At 34.5% G+C, this 25349-nt stretch overlaps 1 protein-coding gene across 2 annotated transcripts; it reads left to right on the forward strand.

Annotated features, from left to right (window-relative positions):
* Window positions 1–14234: 14234 nt before the first annotated feature.
* Window positions 14235–21415, forward strand: LOC115426327 (prostaglandin E synthase 2-like). 2 transcript variants are annotated; one of them, XM_030144365.1, is made up of 7 exons: window positions 14235–14550; window positions 15298–15492; window positions 16948–17003; window positions 17089–17241; window positions 18689–18889; window positions 18966–19083; window positions 20647–21415. In XM_030144365.1, the coding sequence occupies exons 1-7, from the start codon at window positions 14257–14259 to the stop codon at window positions 20773–20775; spliced, it is 1146 nt and encodes a 381-aa protein (XP_030000225.1). In that variant the 5' UTR covers window positions 14235–14256; the 3' UTR covers window positions 20776–21415. The 2 variants fall into 2 exon arrangements, with proteins under 2 accessions (XP_030000225.1, XP_030000226.1); XM_030144366.1 differs by having other exon boundaries at window positions 15304–15492.
* The last annotated feature ends 3934 nt before the right edge of the window (window positions 21416–25349 follow it).

Raw genomic sequence — 25349 nt, forward strand, 5'->3', positions numbered from 1 at the left:
TTTGCAAAAATTCACCAAAAAATTACTTCCATAATGCTGCTAAAAATAAGAAAAATCTTCCATGTCTCTCTCACCAACTGCACTCTGCTGCTCTCTACTCTGCCCAATTCCACCCCTCCCCCTCAGCCAATGCAGACCTCTACCCTAATGTGTTATAGACCAATAGAAAAAAACAAATCTCAGCTACAAGATGATGTTTGGATTTCATCAGTAGCACAAACGGTTCAGCTGTTATGGCCGTTTGAATGAGGACGGATGAAAACATATGGCAACAGAGACACAATAAAGGGTCCATAAAGGGTTAAGTATTCATTTAGTTGTGGTAAATTAATCCAATCAGCCTCTTCTAAACCATGATAAATATCTTTTAATATTCTCTAAGCACGACTGTAAACAGCAGATGGTAATGATCCTCTCTAATACTGGAATAATAGTCTACTAGTTCCCAGTGATTATGCGTTACAGGTCAAAAACATCAATATTTCTGGAGTAGAAGCAGCGTCCTATAGAAGTGTTTCCCCTTTGCCTTAAAGGATATTTTTTAAAGGATATTTTGCTTTTTTTTTTAAATGGAATTCTTCATTTTCCATCATTTCCCTGTGGTCTCCATAAACTGTAAATGCTCTACTTGGCTCTGAGTTCTTCATTCATTCAACTCCACAGGTCCAGCTTCAGCCCTATTTCTGAGTGATGACACCAGAAAGGTAGTTTGGAGCACTGGCCCTTTAAATGCACATGAGCCACTTCAGGCCCCGCCCCCTCCAGGTTATTGACTGTGCTGCTCTGTCCCGTTCAACCAACAACTGAACATTTTAGGTAATGGGCTCCAAGTTTGGACAGATTTTCAGTTTTTACTACAACCGCTGATGGCGACAAACAATTATGGAGAAATACTGGAGAAAGATTCGTCGGAAGTCTGGACCTTATATGTGCAAATGTCGGAGAAAGATCTGTCGGAAGTCGGGACCTTATATGTGCAAATGTCGGAGAAAGATTCGCCGGAAGTCTGGACCTTATATGTGCAAATGTCAGAGGAATGTTCATTGGAAGTCTGGACCTTTTTGTGCAAATGTCGTGACGTAACTAGTTGTAAATGTAGCAAATTAAGCAGGAATTCAAACAGGTCGTAGAAATCCACTGGATTTTTGCCCGAATGAATCTAAAGATAGTTTTGCAGCAGCTGGAGGGCTCTAATTCAAATTGTCTGAACTATTAGGGTCCAAATACACAAAGAAATGAACCACAGACTAAGAAAAGTGGGTTTAGACAAATATGAGCCCTTTAAAATGAGTGAATTAATATCCTGACAGCCTCAATTTAGGGCAAAATTCCCCAAAATGTCACCTTTTTCAAAACTCGACAGCAGAAATAACGTCACTAAAAATGAGAAGGAAACAACCACCACTGAGTTAAAATACAGAACCACAGAGAAGATCATCCAACAGACTAATCAATAATAAAATGATCAAACCTTTCAAGAAAATAAGGTCAAATAATGTAAAGTCTATTATTATTCAAACTGGGAGTGTTACAAACCCAGGACAGATTAATCAGCACTGAAATCATCAATTAAAGCAGCAACAATGAATCGATTATTGATTGATAAAATACTATCAGCAGTTATTTCCATGATTGTTTAATAGTTTCATTTAGTTTTAAACAAAAATGATGAGCATTTGCTTCTAAAATATGTAAAATTTGCCCAATTTTGTGTTTTTGTTGCCTTCCATAAACATTTTAAAGTTTGTTCTGTTGGATTTTTAGCTTTCTTCTTCATCATTTTCACATTTTATAGAACAAACAACCATAAAAACGCTAATCAAATAGATCCATACTGATGGCAGTCCTTCGTTTCAGTAGACAGTGAGGTCAAATATGGTCATTTCACTGATGTAATGAATCTGTGTCGACTCATTTGTTTTCTTTCACGCTGAACTTTTCAACTGATAAAATGTGCTTCATCTGCAGGTGAGTCAGATGAGACGTGTTTTCGATCGCACCTCCTCATGTGTGGACGAAATGAAGCGTTTTCACACCTCCTCTTCTGTCTTTGCTGTCCTGGTTTCTACAGCGTCTGCATGGAAAACTCAACCAGCCAAAGATCACACAGTCCAAACAAACCATCTGATCCGGTCGTTCTGAACCAGGAGAGTCGGCCTCGAGGACCAGATGTAAAAAAAAAAAATAGTTCCAGTGTCCCTGTACGTCAGCGTCATGTTCTGTCTGAGTCAATACCAGGTGAATGTGTGAGGTTATCAGGTTCTGTTCTATGTTCCAGTCCTGAAGAGGGCGGGACTTTCACTGGAGAAGAACTGAACTCATTCAATCACAGTCCATATATGACCTCTATCAGTGATCAATAGGAACTAGACTGATATCTGGAACCATTTACATGTGATAAACCATTCAAAATATGGATAAAAAATTCAAAAATCTGTCAAAAATTCAAAAAGCAAAATTTCTCAAAACTGTGGACAAGCTTTGTCGACATTGGTCTCTTTTCCATTGGACAAATGCGCAAAATTTTACCGATATTTACTAAATGTCAAAAAAACCAAAAGTGCGTAAAGTCGTTTTTTTCATTAAATCACAAATGCGATGATTTATTTATTTATTATCACGAGACGACATGAGAAGTCATTCCATAAACATGGCAACGAACACGAATATGGTGTTGATTTACAGATATATTTATTATTATTATATATTACCCCTCTATCTCATGCTGAATTTTAAAAAATATTGGGCTGTGTCCACATATACCACGCCATGTTTCTTTTAAAACTCTTCTTCGCTTGTAACATTCGTCAACATCTGTTTTTTTAATTCATGTGACTCTAGTTGTGGAAAAAGGTCTTTCCATCGCCGTTTTGCGTGATATACCAATTGCGCTATGCCTGAAAAACCACCTCTTGCTGGCACAAAAACTTTTGATCAAAAATTAGTTATAGCAAAATTGTCATTTTGCCATTAGGTAAAATTTTATGCGCAAGTTACATTTGTACAATTTGAGGGTCAATGGAAAAGTGACTAATGTCCCACAGAAGATACATATAAAATTCTAATGAATCCAAGCTGTAGTTTTGGAAATGAAGAATGTTGAAATCTAGACATTAATGACCTTCAGTTTGACCCTTCAAGGTCACTCTAGGTCAACGGTCATGGACCCCAATGAAAGTCCATATATGACTTCTATCAGTGATCAATAGGAACTATATTTATATCTGGAACCATTTACATGTTATAAACCATCAGAATATGGACCACTGAAAGGAAAGGGTTCCAATATAGGCACTTATTTAATAAAAAACCTTGTACTTTGCTGATACTTCCAGGGTCTTAGGAGGTTAATATCGATACAGCATTGTGAAATGAAATATCGTGATATATTGCAGAACCAATATTTTCTTACAACCCTATTGACCATTTACGTCGACACCATGCTGCTATTTCCTATTGCCATATATATCACAGGGTTTAAAAAAAATCGCAATGTCAGTTTTTTCCAGTATCATGCAGCCCTAATTTACATGTTATGAACCATCAAATCATGGATCATTGTACATAAAGGCACATTTGTAATATTTCAAAAACTTGTCAAAAATTCACAAATCAAAACTTCTGAAAACTGTGACCAAACTTTGAAAACATCGTCCAAATGAAGCTACATATAAAAATTGAAAATAATCTAACCAGTAGTTTCATCAAAGATGATGTTTGACTAAACTGCATATGAAGACGGCGTTGAGGACGACAGCGGACCCAGCTCCTTCACAGTCGCTGTCGGCCTACAGAACGTCTGCTGACTGACCAAACCAATGCAGAGGAGCGCTAAAGCCCAGCAGGACAGTCTGGAACAGTCTGGAACAGTCTGGAAAGGTCTGGAACAGCTCGAACTGAGCCGCCGTGCTTTCCAACACTGTTCATTCACTTCTGCGCTCTGCAAAAACACTTCTGACGAGACATTTCAAGGACAGGCCCTCGAAGCCAACGCAAAACTAAAGCACAGCTCCCAAAAAAATACAGACAGAACACCCCCCCACACACACCCCCCCGGGACTGAAAACAGGGGAAAATCTGATTCTTGTCACATTCCATCAGACAAAGAAGTCAGATGTAGTCGGAGTGAAGTCAAGCCTGGAGAGCCGAGCGAAGAAAACGGGAACACAAAGAGAAAAGCTCCCAGTTTTATCTGTGCGAGAAGAAAACAATCCTCATAGAAGAGGAACGGAAAATACGCCTTTCAGAAGATGACAATCGGCAAAAAACACCAGTGAGGAAACAGGAAAAGGAGAAAAAGAAGGAGAAAACTGGAGTCCAGACTGTGGGTTTGGTGGATGTTACTGACATTATGGGATGGAATTCATGTCCACTTTAATCATCACATATTTTTACATCATTAGATTTCAGGTTAACCCTTTAAGGACTACCATTATAACAGATCTAGATTTATTTGGGGGGCATTTTTTTGCAATAAAAGTTGTTGAAAATGTCTTTTTTTGCCAATTCTTTTGCACCTTTTTTCAGGAAGAACTTCAGTTTCAACATCTGTCCATTTATTATCAATATTATATGTAATAAATGCTTAACAAAAAAAAAAAAAAAAAAGTGTGTTATAGAAAAAAAAAAAAAAAAAACAGACTAGCCTTTTTGTCATATTTATTATTAAAAACCACTGTAAATGTTCATAATGAAACTTTATGAGTTGATATAAATAATCTTTCCTCTATTTTCCATGTGTTGATCCACTGTAGTTGTTCTAGATCATTGTGTGTCCATGTTCTTCTTGTTCTTTTTGGTTCTTTGGTGTCATTTGGATCCTGTTAATAGTCTGTGTTCACTTTGTGTCTAGTTGTAGACAGAGCCGCTCATTTCATTGACAAAAACATCCATCATCTGATTCAAATACACACACTGGATCTGTCTATGACCTGGAGAGATCTGCATAGAGATTTACACATACACACAAATATATGTACACATATATACTAATATACACACATTTAGAGAAGATTTACACATATATACTACTATACAGACTAGGGCTGGGCGATAAAACGATAATATATATCGCGATATAACTTTTCTTTAATAGAAATATGAGACATGCTCGATACAGTTTCCATAGAATTCATTCGTCCATCGTTTTGACAGACATAATAACAGCCAATCCTAATTAAGTAATAATCAAGTCATCACTTTATCCTGTTGCTGCCTGGACCAGTGAATGTTCCTGCTGTGGGATCAGTAAAGTCTCTAATTGTCAATATTTTTCAGTATTATATTATTTATGTACAATATAACCTAAATTTTTTTTTTATTTTTTGAACAATATTTTTCTACAGTTTCCCAGTTTGGGATCAATAAAGTCTGTCTGTCTGTCTATAGTCTCAGTATAATTTTGTGTAATATTTTTATTTAGTCTTTTTGCATTTCAAATGTTTGCTGCTAAACAGAAACAGAGCTCCTAAACTGATATTCATTGGTCCTGTAACAGTGAGAATGAAGTTCTATTCAATTCGATTCTATCTATTCTCTTTGATTCTATTTGATCCATTCTATCCTATCCTATTCTATTCTATTCTATTTGTTCCATTTATTCTAAACTCATGGAAATAAAAACAGAAACATGTCGATGCTCTATAAAAACCTGGGGGTTAAATATTTCCGTTTTACAGAAGCTGAACCACTGCTCTGGATGTAAACCCACTCAATGAACCAGGTGAGTGTTCGTCTAATATCCACTCTGTCATGGATTATTGATGCGTTGGCCTTTGTTTATGGTCATCGATGCAGCTCTGACAGTAAACAGGAAGTGACTCCTCCACCTCCCCCACCCCCCGCCGCCTGGACAGAGGAGGTTCTACAGAACCCACAGCAGGAGGTTCTACAGAACCCACAACAGGAGGTTCTACAGAACCCACAACAGGAGGTTCTACAGAACCCACAACAGGAGGTTCTACAGAACCCACAGCAGCAGCAGCTTCATGTTTGTACTAAACAGCTCATAAACTATGGCTTTTATTTCTTCAAACACTCAGCCAAATATGCATCTGGAGTCGAAAGCAAATAAACTATTATATGTCTATGACTTAACTTACTGTCGTATAAATATGTTTAAATGGAAAATAAATGTCTTAGGCTGAACATTTAATATGAATATTCAGTTATAGACTCAAACAGGTCCGACACCAGTCAAATATAATTACTTTACCGTCTTATGTAATTACTTTAAGAGGCTTAAATCTGACAATATCTGAGGTTTTACAACATAAATAGTTTAACATAACATTAAAGATAATTATTTAGTCACTTAAAGGAAATTAAATCAACAGCTGCTTCATAGATCCAAACAAATGACCTCACATTTTCATAGTTTTTTGGATAGATGTTTAGTGTCAGTTCAGACTTTTACACAATTTCTTTTTATCGAGAAATTATTATTTTATAAAATAACTGGCAGATTAATAACAGAAGATTTTAACAAATGTCGGAGAAAAGTTTGTCGGAAGTCTGGACCTTATACGTGCAAATGTTGTGACATAACTAGTTATAAAACGTAACACATTAAGAAGGAACTAAAACAGGTTGTAGAAATCCATTCAATTTTTGTCCAAATGAATCTAAAGATAGTTTTGCAGCAGCTGGAGGGTTCAAATTCAAACTGTATGAACTATTAGGGTCCAAATACACAAATAAATGAACCACAGACTAAGAAAAGTGGGTTTAGACAAATATGAGCCCTTTAAAATGAGTGAATGAATATCCTGACAGCCTCAATTTAGGGCAAACTTTCCCTAAATTTCACCGTTTTCAAAACTCGACAGCAGAAATAATGTCACTAGAAATGAGAAGGAAACAACCACCACTGAGTTAAAATACAGAACCACAGAGAAGATCATCCAACAGACTAATCAATAATAAAATAATCAAAACGTTCAAGAAAATAAGGTCAAATAATCTGAAGTCTGTTATTATTTAAACTGGGAGTGTTACTAAATCAGGACAGATTACCTAACACTGAAATCCTCAATTAAAGCAGCAACAATGAATCAATTATTATTATTATTATTAAATCATGATACTGTTAAAAAAGCAACTTTAGTCTGTTTCTTTTTAAAAATGATTATTTCCTTGAAAAATTGAATTACACCAGAAAAATACACAAATACTAAACACATTTTTATTTGATCAGAACAGGATCTAATGATATATCAAAAAGTTCTCCAGTGTTAAAACTTTAATTATATTTTACAGACATTACAGTTTCAGATCCTGTTCAAATGTTCATATTCTTTTAGTTCAGAACTAACATCAGAACAGTATTTTTGTGCAATCCCAACAAAGGAACTAACATTATTTAATGAAAGAGTGTTAAATAATAATAAAGAAAATATGAATAAAAAAGAAAAACAAAAAAATAAAAATGAATCTTCACAATATCTGCATCTGAATAAACACCTTAAAATATCGATACAATACTTCATGATATCGATACAGTATTGTGAAATGAAATATCGTGATATATTGCAGAATTGATATTTTCTTACACCCCTACTGATAAACTGTCAAAATACAGTTATTATCAGTGAACTGTACAACTTAGTCTCATTGAAAATTATTTATATATATATATATATATATATATATATATATATATATATATATATTTATATTTATATTTATAGGTAATTTGATTGTTTTAATACATGTAAATATTCTTTATTAAACATCACAATGTCAAAAAAATATGCAAAATCTCATGTAAAGTTAGGGCAATAAACTGCATTTTAATTATGGAAAATTACTGTATTTTTATGAAATGGTTATTTTCCGTTATTTAACAGTATTTTTTGGCACCCCAGCTGCCGGAATATTACTGTTTTTTACCTGTTTTTTTTTTGTTTGTTTGTTTTTTACAGTGTAGAACACAGGTGTTAAACATGTGGCCCGTGGGCCAAAACCGGCCCTCCAAAGGTTCCAATCTGGCCCGCGGTGTGATTTTATGGAGCGCAAAAATTACACTGAAGATAAGAACAGTTAAGGGTGTTGAACTGGTTTTAGCCCAATGTGATCTAAAGTAAAATAATAATCTAATAACCCATACAATAAAATGTGAACAACATGAAAATGAAGTACAATTTTAACCACATCCTGGCTGTTACTAAATGTTTTGTTGATTTGTAGATCCGATTTTGTAAGCTGTGTTAATAAGCTGACACATAATATTGTAGACGTTATTCTTAGTTTAGTTCCACATTCCAAACTTCCAAATTTTATTATTATGCCTCTTACCAAAACTTTGTGTAACACTGTGTGTAGTCGACATATACAAGTGATAAGTTAAGGCATATTATTGTTAAAATTGTGCTTTTTTTTTTAAAAAGAAATTAAATTTTTTTCTGGTTATTTGCATCTTTTTTTCGGACTTGTTCCAGATCTGCTGCTGCCCCGTTAGTGCAATAAATCTGAAGCACTTTATTGCACTATGCACTTTAGTTTTTAGTCTTTTAGTCTTAAATTTTTTTAATCTAATTTTTATATATATACACACGTTTTCAGTATTTTTAGATTATTTATATATTTCGTGAGGTGTGTTTTTATTTCTTTTTATAACTGACACCGTGTTGAGCCAAGCACCTTAAATTTCATTTGATAAGGTACTGATGGTGCATTATGAAATGACAAAAAAGGAAGTCTGTCTCTTTTGTGAAAGGATAGTTTGTAAATGTCAATATTTTCATAATTTAATGTTTTGGGTTTTTTTGCACAAAAACACACATAAAAATTTGGAGTTGTCATTATTTCTAGGTTTTTATGTTATTATTTGAATGCTTTGGCCCGCTGCAGATCAATGTGGAGGCTGAACTAAAATGAGTTTGACACCCAGGTAAATGTCCACACACCTGGACCCAGTGGTAGAGCGAGAGAGAGAGAGAGAGAGAGAGAGAGCTGGAGGGTGAATCTGTGCATCAATATATAAAGGTATTGATCACCTGCACAGACGCGGTTTAACCTTGAAACACGTGACTTGACCACCTCCAGGGCCTGATTAGCATAATGCAAATGAGCCGACCAGGTGTGTGTGTGCGCGCGCATGTGTGTGTGCGTGCGCGTGCCCGTCCTTACCTGTTTTTCCAGCATGATCATTCTCTCTCTCTCATGACCTTCATGGGGCGCGTGTCCAGGTCGCTCCTCCGTCACACGCGCCGCATCTTCACTGAATTCAGCCAAAAAAAGCGCTTGTTTTAGCTAACAGGTCCGGAGGCCAGTACACGGCTAAGGTGCTTTATCCTCGGGAGAAATGTCCTCCGGTTCGCCGTGGCATCCGCACAAAAAGGCATTAATGGGGGTTTTTAGTCGTGGAATGAGTGGGGAATAAAAACACGGAGGGTCAGTGAACGGAGACGGAGGGGAAAAAAACAACAACCAGCGGCGACCTGAGGGGCTAGCTAACGTTAGCTCGCTAGCGCTAGCCAGCTAAATCACAATTTTATTTGTCTCCTCGTGCCTTCATCCATCCTCAGATCCCCTTCTTGTCACGCTCGGAAAAACGCCGCAGGAAGCTCACCCCCGGCGCCGGATCTCCGAGACGAATCCCCGCCGATGCTCGACGACGACATCCCAGACAAAGATGGTCAGTCCGGGGGTAGATGTAGTGATTTGTACCGCTGATGCTTAAATGGATGCTGAGGGGAATCTCCGCTTTCACTAAGACGCTGCTGTTGTTGCTGCTGCTGCTGCGGACGGGAGGAGCGGCTCAGAAAAACGACGCCCGTGAACGCACCACACGCAGCACGACGCACACGGTGAAGAAAGCACCTGAACGCACCATTTCAACAAACTCATCAATTACATCCAGATGGAAACGAAAATACGACGCATTCAAACCATTTAAGGCTTTGGTTATTCTTTTATTATTGAGTAAAAATAAAAGTCCCGGCCCAGTACAGCATATTTTAAAGGAATAAACCTGAGCTGAAGAGAATTAGAACATTAGAGATTAAAAATAAAGATCCTGCAAGAAAGAATGTGTTTGTGTCTCATCATAATAAGAAACTGTCTGTCAAAATAATGAGAATAAAATAATATTTCATGAAAAATGTAGGGCTATATATCATTTAATTTGTATTTGATGATTTGTAATGTCATTTACATTTTTATTGTTTTTATTTTAGTTTATTAATTCAGTTGTATTTTTAATTCTTTTTTTTCTTTTTTCTTGCATATTTTTCATTTTGGGGAGGTGTTCATATAAGCCTCTATTGGCTTCTAACCTCTCCTGCACAATTTTGTTACTTGTTTGAATGTTGTTGTTGTTTTCTTTTGCTGTTTTATTTGTGCTAAATTAATTAATTAATTAATTATTATTAATAATAATAATAATAATAATAATAATGCTTGTGTTGTTTTTATATTAGATTACTATTTTTGACAAAGTCAATAGTTTGAGAATTTAAGTGTGAAAAACCAAATTGTTTAAAGCAGGGCTGTCAAACATGTGGCCTGCAGGCCAGAACCGGCCCACCAAAGGGTCCAATCTGGCCTGTGGGATGAATATGCAAAGTGCAAAAATTAAACTGGAGTATTAAGAGTCTCATGTCAGTTCGGGGGCCACATACAGACCAATTAAAATAATAGAAATAAAATAATAATATAGTAAAATAATATCATAATAATCTATAAATAATGATTCATTTTCTTCTTGGTTTTAATGTGAAAAATATTACATTCTGCCTATAAATAAAGACAACTCCAACTCAATTTTCCCTCTTTGTTTTAGTGAAAAAACAAACATTAAATTATGAAAAATATTTACATTAACAACCTATCCTTTAACATTAAAACATAAATAACCTGAACAAATATGAACCTGAAATGTCTACAGAAAATTAAGGGAAATTTTAGCAAAATTATGCCTGTTACTAAATGTTTTGTGCTTTTGTAGATCCAATTGGTAATACAAATTAATAAATGCTAAGTTGATATTGTTAAAATTGCACTGATTTTTCTTTAAAAAATTTCAGATTTTTCAGGTTATTCACCTCTTTTTTGTTTGGATAGTTTGTAAATGTAAATATTTTCATAATTTGATGTTATTCACACTAAAACAAATAGAAAAATTTGGAGCTGTCATTATTTCCAAGCTATTATGTTATTATTTTACTGGTCCGGTCCACTTCAGATGAAATTGGGCTGAATGTGGAATCTAAACTAAAATGACTTTAGCTCTGCTGGTTTAGAGAAAGTAATTTTGACAAACTAGTTTGTGTTTGACCAAATAAGTCAATATTTTAAATCAGTAATTTTAGAATCTGAGTCGTCATTATGAGAAATAGTTTTGATAAACTAAGAAAATATTTTTGACAAATTATGTCATTATTATGAGATACTTTTTACAAAACATCTTATGTACTAAGTCATTACTTGAACAAAGTTGTTTTGAGAAAATAAGTCCATAACTTGGGAAATGCAGACATCATTTCAACAATCAAAACTGTGATTGACTGATTGATTGATGTATTTATTTCGAACATGAATGTCAAAGAGAAGAAAATAAATGAACAAAACACTTAAACATAAGACATATAATACATATTCAAAAAGGAGTGAGAAGAAGTACAACTTATAAACTCCCACCCCTTCTCTTTATATAATTAATAACAATAATAACCTTCCTTATCAAATCTTATCTATACACTATGCCATAATATGACTGATACTTACTAGTAAATAATTAGGTTTCTGGCTTTATATTATTATGAACAAATATAATATGATTTACATAAACACATAATACAATAACACATATATGTAAATACATATTCATACACAGATCTATGCACACACATATACACCTACATCTATACACACACACACACACACACACACCACATACTTGTACATCTTTATCACACCCAGTGATCCCCAAGCCCTCCCTCATCCCTGTACCTCTGAAAAATTGTGTTTTTGTACCTCCTTTTAAATTCTTTCATGCTTGGACATTGCTTTAACTATATATTGTTTTGAAAGACAAGTAAGACAATATTTTAGCAATAATCAATAATTTCAGAATCTGAGTCATTGTTTTTGACTTACGGTTAGTTTGATTTTTGATGTAAATTCAAACTCAAACATTGAAAAGAAGTATATTTTAAGTTCTTGATTCTTTCTTTACATATTGAACATGTTGATATTTTTTAGTGATTTATTATCAAACAATAACCATCACAGAAAAGCTGAAGTCTTCACATTTTACTCACTGAAAAGATTCGTTTAACAAGGACTTTCAAACAAACATTGTGTGTTTGATGGAGATCAGATCATATCTTCACCGAACCGTCTCAGACACATTCGTACAGGAATTCCTTCAACAATATTCAACTGTTTTCTGGTGTAGTTCCCCAGGACAAAGGAAACCACTGAGCCAACAGAAACACCATAATAGACTTTACATTCTAAGACTCTGACACGTTAAATTTGACTTTCAATGATTCCTGTCAACGCTGAACACTCTACAAAGAAGGGTTAACTCCAGGATCAGCTCACACAAAAATCTGAAGTAAAAGACCATCAGTGAGTTTTCATCAGGTTCTCAGAGCAGGGATATTAAACTCATTTTAGTTCAGGTTCCACATTCAGCCCAGTTGGATCTAAAGTGGGTCAGACCAGTAAAATAAAAACATGATAACCTCTAAATAATGACAACTCCAATTTTTTAAAATATTTGTTTTAGTGCAAAAAAAAATTATGTTAAATTGTGAAAATATTTACATTTACACACTATCCTAACAAAAAAGATATGAATAACCAAAAAAACCCTGAAATTTCTTAAGAAAAATAATTGCAATTTTAACAATATTATGCCTCAGTTTATCATTTATAAATGTACATTATGGATCAGATCTACAAAGGCACAAAACATTTAATATCAGGCTGAATATTGTTAAAATTGCACTTTAGACATTTCAGGTTGTACATATTTGTTCAGGTTATTCACATTTTATTGTTAAAGAAGGGTGTGTTAATGTAAATATTTTCATAATTTAATGGGATTTTTTTTGCACTGAAACAGAAAATTTGGAGTCATTATTTCTAAGTTATTATGCTCTTATTTTACTTTAGATCATATTAGTTTGTATGTGGAACCTGAACTAAAACCAAAACAAAAATAAAATCACTTTTGCTAAATCCTACTTGGGAATAATATCCTCCTGAGACCCAGGAAAGTAAATGTTTTGGGTTTTTTACATTAAATAACTGTCTCGATTGGAAAAAAAAAAAAAAAAGCATAATGCAACAGTTTTTCAGACACAATTTTTATTTTTATTTTTTATGGAATGTCCTGTGCAGTGGACAGCAAGGTTCTAACAGTTTTGGATTTTTCATCATAGTTTAGTTTTATTCAGTTTTGACTTTTTTTTTCTCTAATTCAGTTAGTTTTAATTAGTTTTTAGAGCAGGTTTGCTAGTTTTTCTTTGTTTTCATTATTTTCTAAATGCTTAGTTTTAGTTTAGTTTTAGTTTCTTTATATCTTTTCTCTTCTTCTCCGTCAAATTCAAATAAATCCCAGACAGGACTCTGCTGTTTTCTCCCAATTTTAGTCTCCATGTTTCCAGGTAGAGTGGGGATGAGAAGATGACTAAACGACAAATGATGAGAAGTGACGAACCATTAAATATCATATGGTGCCAGCAGCTAAAATTGCTTGAGGGAAATAAATAGATTTTATATCAATCCGATATTGACAAAGACGAAAACGAATGGAATTTTATCCATAATTTTTATCTGTTTTAGTTAGTTTTGTAAACACACAATACAGTTTCAGTTAGTTATCATTTTTTTCTTTTAATTATAGTTTTTATTTCAGTTAACGAAAATGTTTTTACAATTCTAGTTTTCATCATTTCGTTAGTTTTCGTTAACGATAATAACCTTGGTGGACAGGATTGTTTTTTCTAAGTAAAGCTGTGAAACTCTTCTCCCTACAGAGGACAAAAATGCATTTCTGGGTCTCAGGAGGATATTACACCTCTGAAATGTAAAGACTATAAGCTTTATATTTATATATATTAAACTTTTTACTTTGTAGTATAACGAAAATACTGGAGGACTTCATATAGTACTTCTATGTAGTACCGCAGTCAGCCTGTGGAGGCGCTACAGCACCACTTCACCGTTCTCCAACCACTAATAAGGCTCAGAGTGGAATCCCCTCTTCTCGCGATACATCGTGTGGTTTTACGTAAATCCAACATGGCGGCCGCCTGTGGCAGGGTGTTCGGTAAGGTCGGCCGGTCTTTGGCGGAGGTTCCGGTGACCCGTCGGACCGGGACCGTGTCCTACCTGGTGGGTACCGGCAGCGCACAGGTGTCCCGGAGGGCCTACGGTACCGGTGGGCCGGGGTTCCGGTCCAGACTGGTGAGCGGAGCCGCTGGGGGAAGCGGGCTGCTGGGCTGCGCCGTCCTGCTGGGTGGAGGTCTGGGTCTGTACCAGACCGTCAAGTTCTGGGTCCAGCAGCACCAGCACCTGGCCCAGGAGGAGGTTCAGGTGAGCGACGGACGGACGGCTCTACTTACCTGTACGTGCTTACGTCAGACGCACGACGGGTGTATCAGCATCTGTGACCTGTGGTCCGGAACCAGTCACTTTTAATCAATTAATTAATTAATTAATCCATGTATTTTTAGAGGGCGAAATTATCGTACGTTTTTATTATTATTATTATCGCAAAAAATACAATTTCTCATAGAGACAACAGGAAATGGCACTACATACATCAGTATTTACAAAAAAAACAAGGTATTAAAATAATACAATATTCATAATTAGGGCTGTGTATCAGCAAGAATCTGGCGATACGATACAAGTCACAATACTAGGATCACGATACGATATATCACAATATATCATGATACTGTTAAAAAGGCAATTTTTTGTTTTTCTTTTTAAAAAATGATAATTTCCTTGATTTTACTTTTTTTTTTTTTTTTTTTACCTCATCTGATCTTACCTTTTTAAACTGATCGTCTCTTACATTATTATTATTATTTTTTTAATCTTTTTATCTTATCATTCTTTATCTTAACTTTTTTTTTTTTTTTTTTGCTTATTTTGTCATCTTCTTATTTTAATTTATCTTGCTTTGCCTTTTTTTACCCTCTTATCTGTTTTTAAATCTTATTTTATCTTATCATTCTTTATCTTTCCTTATCTTTGTTTTTATCTCATTTTAACTTCTCTTACCTTATCTTATTTGACCTTACCTTACAGCCTGTGTTTCTTTTGTCCTGTCAGCCTCAGGCGGTGGGCGGTGGGCTGAAGCTGGTCCTGTACCAGTATAAGACGTGTCCGTTCTGCAGTAAAGTGCGAGCCTTCCTGGATTATCACGGTCTGCCGTACGACATCGTGGAGGTGAACCCGGTGATGAGGCAGGAGCTGAAGTGGTCGACGTACAGAAAAGTTCCCATCCTGATGGTCAACGGCCAAGTGGTGAGAAACGGAAACACACCAGTGCTTTTCAGACCTCGTCAGTTCCTTTGAGCGTAAACGAACGCTGTGATGCAAATATGTGTCTAACCACAGGTGTTTCCAGACAGGTAGGGGTTCATATGTGACTGATGGAAAAGAACCTTCTCTTTTCCTCAATGACATGAAACTTCAGGTCATCTGCCTTTTAAACTCTGCCTTTTGGGGTTTTTTTTTTCTAATTTTGGCTCCGACTTCAACACAATTTAGTCAGATGGAAATAAGTGATGAGATCTTTGTATTTTAAACAAGCTTTTTAGTATAAATTAAGTAAATTAAACTTAAATTCAGTCACTTAAACTTAGCTCTTTAGAAGTGAAACCTGTTATGGTATTTTTCTGTCTTACTGGGTTTATTTTTTATTTATACTGATATTTTTAGACTTTTTTTTTTTACTAGGTTTTAATTTCCTGAAACCCAGCAATGCATTGTTTTCCTCTATAGGGGGCAAGACTTTCACAACTTAACTTTAAAAAAAAAAAAAAGAAGAAGAAGGAAGGACACAACATAAAAAAACTGAAATAAGCGTCAGATTTTGCTGTTTCAAATCAAGACAATTATTATGTAAAAAAAAAAAAAAAAAAAAAAAAGCCCAACCTTTTACTTTCCTGGGTCTTAGGAGGTTAATGTAGGCTGAATTTATTTACATTTAATCATGTTTTGTTTTTGTTTTTTTTACTTTTGTCATTTTTTTATTAATTTATATGATAATATTCAGTCATTATGAGCTCCATAAATTCAAATTATTGAATTAACATTAGGTTTTTAAAGGCTGATATAAAAATCATAGTTTAGTACAAGTGATTAATCTGCCAATATCAAAGTAAACATGATTAAAATGAAAGCTGCAGGAGGGGGTTTGTACGAATCTTCTAGTTCGTATGAAATCTGGAGTTCGTAGACATTAGTGGAGGGAGCATTTCTACGATGTCCAGATTTCTTACAAACCCATCATTCGTCAGAATCTTTGGACCTCAATGGCATTAGTGCTCTTTCCTTGAAAATGACAACATCCGGTAAAAAACAGGTGTTTTTGGTCCATTTTTTCATTTCTGTCAGGTACTAACTTTATTTTTTGTTATTAGAGAAAATGAAAATCAATGCGTTTTTAAAATTTGGTTTATTATAAATTTGGTTTTATTTGGTTTAATTCAATTTTAATTCTTCTATTTTAAAGCGAAAATCAATTAACCACTAGTTTTTCTTTTGTGTCCGAAAAGAAAATCCAATTACCAACAGATACACTGACCCACAGAGCATCTCTTTTACTATTTTTCATTACTGCCTGGAGGTCCATGAAGTGTTCGTCTTCACCGTTTGTTCAAAACAAAAAGTCCTGCTTGATTTGGACAAAAACCATCTTCTTCTCTTTGTGATGTCTCTTTTTTTTTTTTTTTTACCATTTTCTCGTCCCTGCAGCAATTGAATGACTCGTCAGTCATCATCAGCTCCATCAAGACCCAACTCATTAGCAAGTGAGTTTCATGATGATGATGATGGTATAGCGTACTCTTTTCACCTTCGCTGTGTTTTAATCACCGTGGAAACATCTACTTCCAGGGATAAAACCATGTCTGAGATCATTAACTGTTATCCGGAGATGAAGTCTGTGAATGAAAACGGGAAGGAGGTGACGGAGTACAACAATAAGTACTGGCTGATGCTGAGCGAGGACGAGACGACGCAGGTTTACCCCGAAAAAGGCATGCAGAAGTAAGTTCAACACAGCAGACGAGGCTGGATTAACCCTTACAGACCCAGAGGGACTTTTAGCGCAGGTCCCAAATGAACTGATCTCTTCAACCTTTTGTAAGTGTTTTATCACCATTTATTGTAACATTATCTTCTTTATTTTGCATTTTTCAGTGAAAATCAGGTGATTTTCTATATTTAATTCACTAATCATGTAGATGTTCATTAAAACTCAGATTAAAGTCGATGGTTATTTTATCAAAAACAGAGAAAACTGAAGAAGGTGTCTTTTTCAGTCATTTCTCTCATTAACTGAACATAAACCCAGTGTGTCCATCCACTGTCATTGATCCAAGTCCAAGATGACAGTGTTTCCATGGTAACTATGGAGCCTCTGAACGTCCAGATGGATCAGATCTGATGACCATGAAAAGATGAAGAACTGTATTTTACACCAATTATTTACATGTATTGATAGGATTAGTGCAGGGGTGTCAAAACCGTCCCACCAAAGGGTCCAGTCCAGGTCCGGCCCGTGGGATGAATTTGTGAAATGCACAAATTACACTGAATAATAATAATGGATTGGATTTATATAGCGCTTTTCTAGACACCCAAAGCGCTTTACATTATTGGCCCATTATTCATCCGCTCTCACATTCACATCTGTATCCACAGTTGCCCTGGGACAGGCTGGCAGAAGCGTGGCTGCCAATTTGCACCTACGACCCCTCTGACCACCACCAAACATTCATACGCATTCATACACCGGTGTGGGTGGCACAACGGACTGACTAGGACAGAGCGGGATTCGAACCGCCAACCCTTCGGTTATTGGACGACCCGCTCTACCACCTGAGCCACAGCCGCCCAAGATATTAACAACCACTCATTTTAGTTTAGGGGCCAAATAAAGCCCTACTTTGGTCTCAGATGGGTTGGGTTAGTAAAGTATTACCATAACGACCTCCTAATAATAACTGCAAATTTTTCCTCTTGTGTAAAGACATAATACTGATAAAATTACATCTGTTTTTCTTAAGAATTTTTGGGTTGTTATTGTTTACATTTTTTAAAAGATAGTTTGTAGATGCACACATTTTCATTATGTAATGTAACTTTTTTTATTGTTATTTTATCGGTCTGGCCCATGTGAGATCATATTAGACTGTATGGTTCATTTTTTCTTATTTTTCAAGTATTTTGCTCATTTTATTCTCATTTTACAAATTTTTGTACATTCTATTCTATGAATAATTGAGGTAAAACTACATTTTTCACCAATTATTGACATGTATTGATAGGATTAGTGGACTGACAGGTATTAAACAGTTCCATCAGTAGATGGTTTTGGTCGGTGGTGGATGTTTGGGTTTTTATGGGTTAAAATTCCACACTTTAAAATGATCCAAAGTCATCTTCTTCTGATGTGTTTGTGTATTACTGTGTTTCTTTCTTCTGTTTTCAGAGAGGAGATGAAGTGGCGCCGATGGGCCGACGACTGGCTCGTGCACCTCATATCCCCCAACGTGTACCGGACCACCGGCGAGGCCCTGGCCTCCTTCGACTACATCGTCCGTGAAGGCAAATTCAGTACTTTCGAAGGCTTCTTCGCCAAATACGTGGGCGCCGCGGCCATGTTTATCATCTCCAAAAGGCTGAAGAATCGGTGAGTGACGGCAAGTAGAGTCTGGAAACCAAGCGTCTGTAACTCTGGTCACGTTTAACGCTTTTCATCCCAACAGACACAACCTGCAGGACGACGTCAGGCAGGACCTGTACAAGGCCGTCAACGACTGGGTGGCCGCCATCGGGAAGAAGAGGAAGTTCATGGGCGGAAACCAGCCAAACCTGGCCGACCTGGTGAGAAGGAAACACACCTGTGACCCTGTACCAGAACTGGGTCAGGTCCAGATCTGGGTCAGGTCCAGGTCTGGGTCAGGTCCAGATCTGGGTCAGGTCCACTTTAGTTACAGCTTGATTTATAGGTGTGCATATTAGGCCCAGCTGGTAACAGGTGTGAGTATTTTAGAACATTTGACCTCACACAAAAAATAATGCTGATGCATATGAACCAGTGTTTGTGTTAATCACTGCCACATGCCAGGAGGAAAAAAACCAAATAATAACTAACCCAAATTTCATGTAGTAAATGAGAAAAAAAAATCATGTTTTGAGTTTTTTGCATCAAAAAAATCATCAAAATTGAACATTTAAAGGATTTTTAAAAAGTCAAATGAATGAGTATTTGATATTTATGATTAGGGCTGACCTTGATTTACAAAAAAATAAATTAGGGTAGAAAACTAAATCAATATATCATATTTAATACCTTGTTTTATAGGTGTACATATTAGGCACAGCCAGTGGCATGTGTGAGTATTTTAGAACCTTTGACCAAACACAAAATATAATAATTATGTATATTAGCCAATATTGGTGTTAATCACTGACACATGCCAGGATGAAAAAAAAAAGTTATTAAATTTTTATGTAGATATTGGAGGAAAAAAAAGTTTGTTTTTTTCCTATAAATTAAGCTATTAAATATTACACTGATCTTTTTCGTTACTCTAATTTTATTTTTGTAAATCAAGGTGAGCCCTTATCATAAATATCAAATTCTCAATTTACATTTTTTTTTACCCTTTAAATGTTCTATTTTGATCATGATATCACTACGTTTTTGATGGTGTGCATTTTAGGTGCAGCCAGTGAAAGGATTTTAGAACATTTGACCTAACACAAAAAAAATAATAATAATGTATATTAACTAATGTTAGTGTTAATCACTGACACATGCCAGGATGAAAAAAAAAAAAGTTATAAAATTTTTATGTAAAGTATTGGAGAAAAAAAGATTTTTTGTGTTTTTTGCATCAAAAAAAACCGTAGTGATATCATGATCAAAATAGAACATTTAAAGGCTTAAAAAAATGTAAAATGAATGAGAATTTGATATTTATGATTAGGGCTGACCTTGATTTACAAAAAATAATTAAAGTAGAAAAAAACAAATGTATAATATTTAATAGCCGCTGACAGGTATTTTAGAACATTTGACCTAGCACAAAAATAATAATAATTTACATTTACCAGTGTTGGTGTTAATCATTGACATAAAAACTAATCCAATTTTTATGTAGTAATAGAAAAAAAACTAATATTTTTTGGATCAAAAAATAGGGTTTGTTTCCATTCCAAACACGTCATTTAAAGGGTTAAAAATATGACAGTTATTGAGTATTTGGTATTTTTGTTTATGGCTCAAGTTGATGAAATACAAAATAAAACATAAAAACAGTAAAAAAAAAAAAAAAAAGAACTGTATGAAAAACAGTGTGCTGTTACTAGGGCGCTGTGGGTGTTTAGAAGGACCTCTGTGGTAGCGGGGGTTAACGTCCTGGTGTCCATGGGTCTGTCCAGGCGGTGTTCGGGGTTCTCCGGGTCATGGAGGGTCTGCAGGCCTTCGACGACATGATGGAAAACACCAAAGTCAAACACTGGTACAGACGCATGGAGAGGGCCACGCTCAACCACGAAGGACGCCAGTGAACGCAACGCACGCAGCACTTCCAACCTGGAAAAGACTGATCTCCATGGTAACCACCTGGAAAACACCAAGGCCCGCTCTGTCTGTAGAAACACAAACGGCTGGAGCACAGAACGGACAAAGCTGTCACCAGGTATTTAATTGAATCTCCAAACTGGTTTTTGGGGGAAAACTCCTCTGCGGTTATTACTGACTCCTACTGGCGGAACATGGAACTGCACCAGTAACTTCATTCAAATGCACTTCATTAATAAAGACATAAAGCCACGTCTGCAGTTTTGTTTTCTGTATAAAAAACACAGAGAAAAGGTTAGAAATATCTGAGAATAATGTGTCTTTTTACTGATATTTCACATGAAGAGGTCTGTAAAAAAAAAAAAAAAAACTTTCGCCAAGAATTTACAACGTTCTTGTTAATTTAATCCATTTTATTTACAATATTTTCATCCTGTTTTTCCCCCCATTTCTCATTCCATCAGATAATATTTGTATTTATTTCAGGTTTTATTTTATTGCTTTCTGTGAATTATGGAAACCTGTTTCTGCAAAGTGCAATTATTATTAGATGAATGTGATTCGTTAAGGCTTCGCCGCAAACGTGAGACGAAAACATATGCAGTTCAGAATAAAACGAAAAAAAAATAAACAGTTCAATAACATGTGAAGGTGGAAAACTCATGTTGAAGAGCTGTTTCCAAAGCTTTGTCATATTCACAGGAACAGCCTTCAGATTCATGACTTAGTGTCTCAGAAAAAAATGTGAAAGTTTCATGTTGTGAACAGAACAATTATTTTCATTATCTGTTAACCCTTAAAGACCCAAACGTCCACCAGCGACCAAAACCATCGACTGATCTAAACTGTTTAATTCCTGTTGATCCACTAATCCTATCAATACTTGGAAATAACTGGTGTAAAATACAGTTCTTCATCTTTTCATGGCCATCAGAATTGACCCATTTGGACGTTCAGAGGCTCTGTAGTTACCATGGAAACACCATCATTTTCTCCAACATTGATTCCCCAGTAAAACCCATGGAGTTGGATCAGTGACAGTGGATGGACACACTGGGTTTATGTGTATTAAAGAAATAAAAGGAACAAAACTAATAGAAATGTACAAATTAATAAATAATTCTGAAAATATAAGCAAAAAAATGATTAAAATGAAGAAAAAAATAAAATAAGCAACAAAACAACTAAAGTAATCTATAAAATAAAGAAAAATGAAAAATAAAACAACAAAAGAAGCCACAAACTGAATAAAAAATGAATAATAAGTAATAACAGGCAACGAAATTAACAAAAACAAATAAAATTACAATTAAAATGAATAAAATAGGGTTGGAGATGCTTGTTTTTATGCTCAGTTAATGATATTTTTTCTGTAAAAGTAATTTCTTCTGTTTTGATATAATAACCTTTGAATTTAATCTGAGTTTTAATGAACATCTACATGATCCGTGAATTAAATACAGAAAAGTACGTGATTTACACTAAAAAATGAAAAAAAAAAAAGCAGAGGATAATATCACTTAGAAAAGTTTAAATGTTGACAAAAATTAATTTGGAAGTTGCCACAATCAGTAAAATTATCACGAAAATGAACCAAATAATGAAAAGAATGAACATAAAATGAAGAAAATAAATAAAATTAAGACGATGTACAAAATAATGCACGCGGTTAACAACTGACGAAATCAACAAAATAGTTTAAAAAAGCACAAAAACATTAAACAAATATCTTTGTGGTTTCTCCAACACTGATTCCCCAGTAAAACCCATGGAGTTGGATAAATGACAGTGGATGGACACACTGGGTTTATGTGTATTAGAGAAATAAAAGGAACTAAACTAATAGAAATGTACAAATTAATAAATAACTCTGAAAATATAAGCAAAAAAACTGACTAAAATGAAGAAAAAAAACAATCAAATAAGCAACAAAACAACCAAAGTAATCTACAAAATAAAGAAAAATGAAAAATAAAACAAAAATAATAAACAAAAAAAGCCACAAACTGAAGAAAAATTGAAGAAAAAGTAATAACAGGCAACAAAATTAACAAAAAAAAAAAAAAAAAATTACAATTAAAATGAATAAAATAGAGTTGTTTTTTTCTTCAGTTTTCTCTGTTTTCATACAATAACCTTTGAAGTTAATCTGAGTTTTAATGAACATCTGCATGATTAATAAAATAAATACAGAAAAATGAAGGATTTACAATGAAAAATGTAAAATGCAGATGACAATATTCTAATAAATGGTAATAAATCACTTAGAAAAGGTTAAATGTGGAGAAAAATTCAGTTGGAAGTCGCTTTAAAAATAGTTGGAAGTCTTTAAGGGTTAACTGTAAAAAGTAATTTAATAAAAAAACACACTGATGGAAAAAAAAAAAAAAAGCAAAACATCCTCACATGAAACTAAAGTACGGATTAATTAAAACAGAATTAGTGCTGATTTGTAATTGTCTTCATGCTTCTATTTTCATGTCATGAGTCTGATTTAGTTTCTCAGAATAAAAACGTCACGTCGGTGTGACTTTCTTATAGCGGAGGACGCGTACCTGACCGATGACCTCTGACCTCAGCGGTGGTTTTATGTGTAAATAGAAGAATCTGGGAGAGTCACCAGATTAAAAGGACCTCATATGCAAACAGACGCTCAGTTCAGAAAACCCGTACTGTTCATAGGTGTACGAAAATAAACATCCTTAACCAGTTTGTGTGCGTGTGTTTGTTTTGTTTTGCAGAAATTCGGGATGTAACGATTACCGATATAACGATAAACTGCAGTAAAATTGCAGACGGTTAGTATTACCGTTGAAATTCTAATTATCATGATAACCATGTTTGATTACCGCACTTTTAGGGGAAAAAAAACACCTGTTTTATGTCAAATGTTTGAGTATAGTTTTAATTTATGACAATTTTAATTTTATATAACTACTGTTTGGAACCAATATTCACTTTTAAAGTCTTTGAAAAGGTTCATAAAGTATCTGTGTGTTATTTAGGCAATAAATTATAGACATTTTTCCAATTTGATTTTATATATTTTTTGTGTTTTTTGTCCTTTTATGTTGATATAGTAGGTTAAAGTCAAAAAATAATAGACAGAAGAGATAGAAGAAAAAACAGACCCAAACATGGGAATAGTAAACATTTGTTTATATAGTATATAAAGGCAAAATCAAAGTATTGAAAAACGGACAAAATAAGGGTTCATACTTGCATGTTTCTGCCAAGAGAAGGTACATTGTGCCAGTTTTTTTTATTTTTCTTTTATTTTTCTAAATACAACATGGTTAAATTATTTCAGTGTGTGTATAAGTACTTTTTGAACATTCTGAGCACAATTTCAATAATAATGATAACCGTGATGTGAAATTTTCGTATCGTTACATCCCTAGCAGAAATGTTTCAGCCCTTTTCTGCTGCAGTTTTAGAAATGTTTGAAAATAAATGTTTCAGTCGTTTCTTGGAAAAAAAAAAAAAAAAAGAATAACACCGGTGGAAAAAATAAAATGTCTCCACGATAAAAGCAGTGAAACTTGGCCTATTTTGAGTCTAATGCAGGGACGTCAAAGTCATTTTAGTTCAAGTTCCACATTCAGCCCAATCTGAACCCATTTCAGTAAAATAATAACAGAATAAACTACAAATAATGATAAATCAAAACTTTTCTCAACGTTTTAAAGTGAAAATTAAGAATAAAATTACATGAAAATATTGACATTTACAAACTATCCTTTAAAAAAATGTGAGTAACATAAACAACCTGAAGTTTCTTAAAAAAAAATAAGTGTAATTTTACCAATATTCTGCCTCAGTTTATCCTTTCCACATGTACATGATAACGCACAGATCACAGTGGATCTACAAACACACAAAACCTTTCATAACAGACAGAATATTGGTACAATTACCTTTACTTCACTTAAAGACATTTCAAGTTCATATTTGTTCAGGTTATTCACACGTCTTGAATGGTTTGTAAATGTAAACATTTTTTTTTTTTACACTGAAACAAAGACAAATTTGTAGTTGTCATTATTTCTAAGTTATTATGATAGGACTTGACTGGTTCTGATCCACATGAGATCATACTGGTCTGTAAGTGGAACCTGAACTAAAATGAGTTTTACACAGTCTGTATAACACTGGTCAACAACTAATTTATTAAGTTTTTTGAGCTGATTTAGGATCATTTTGGTGCTGAATCCAAAAATCACATTCATTTTGCTCAATCAGGTCAACTTTCTGAACTCTGCTACATATTGGCTTTTGAACATTTTCGCTTACATTTATGGGCATTTTCACATCATATGATACAAAATTCTTTCATATTTCTTGCAATAAACAAGTTCTGAAGATTTTGCTTTTGCCAATTTATGATTTATGGTTTTTTTAATATTACAGGTGAATGAAATGGCTTCGACTAGAAGATCTTGCAAAAATAAGCCTGTCGTATTCTGCTCCATCTGCGGTGAATACACCATTGTACCTAACAGGAATCAAGTCACAAGTTTCATAAAGTGTGCTTACCAATCTGATTTTGGTATTAATTATT

This window comes from Sphaeramia orbicularis, chromosome 9 (assembly GCF_902148855.1).
Source record: "Sphaeramia orbicularis chromosome 9, fSphaOr1.1, whole genome shotgun sequence".
In the NCBI taxonomy this organism is placed as follows: domain Eukaryota; kingdom Metazoa; phylum Chordata; class Actinopteri; order Kurtiformes; family Apogonidae; genus Sphaeramia; species Sphaeramia orbicularis.

Excerpts from the sequence above, each read along its gene's own strand:
- LOC115426327 (XM_030144365.1), top strand. The coding sequence starts at position 14,257 with ATGGCGGCCGCCTGTGGCAGGGTGTTCGGTAAGGTCGGCCGGTCTTTG. Across the intron at positions 14,551-15,297 it reads TGGCCCAGGAGGAGGTTCAG|CCTCAGGCGGTGGGCGGTGG; the intron begins GTGAGCGACGGA and ends TTGTCCTGTCAG. Across the intron at positions 17,004-17,088 it reads AAGACCCAACTCATTAGCAA|GGATAAAACCATGTCTGAGA; the intron begins GTGAGTTTCATG and ends ATCTACTTCCAG.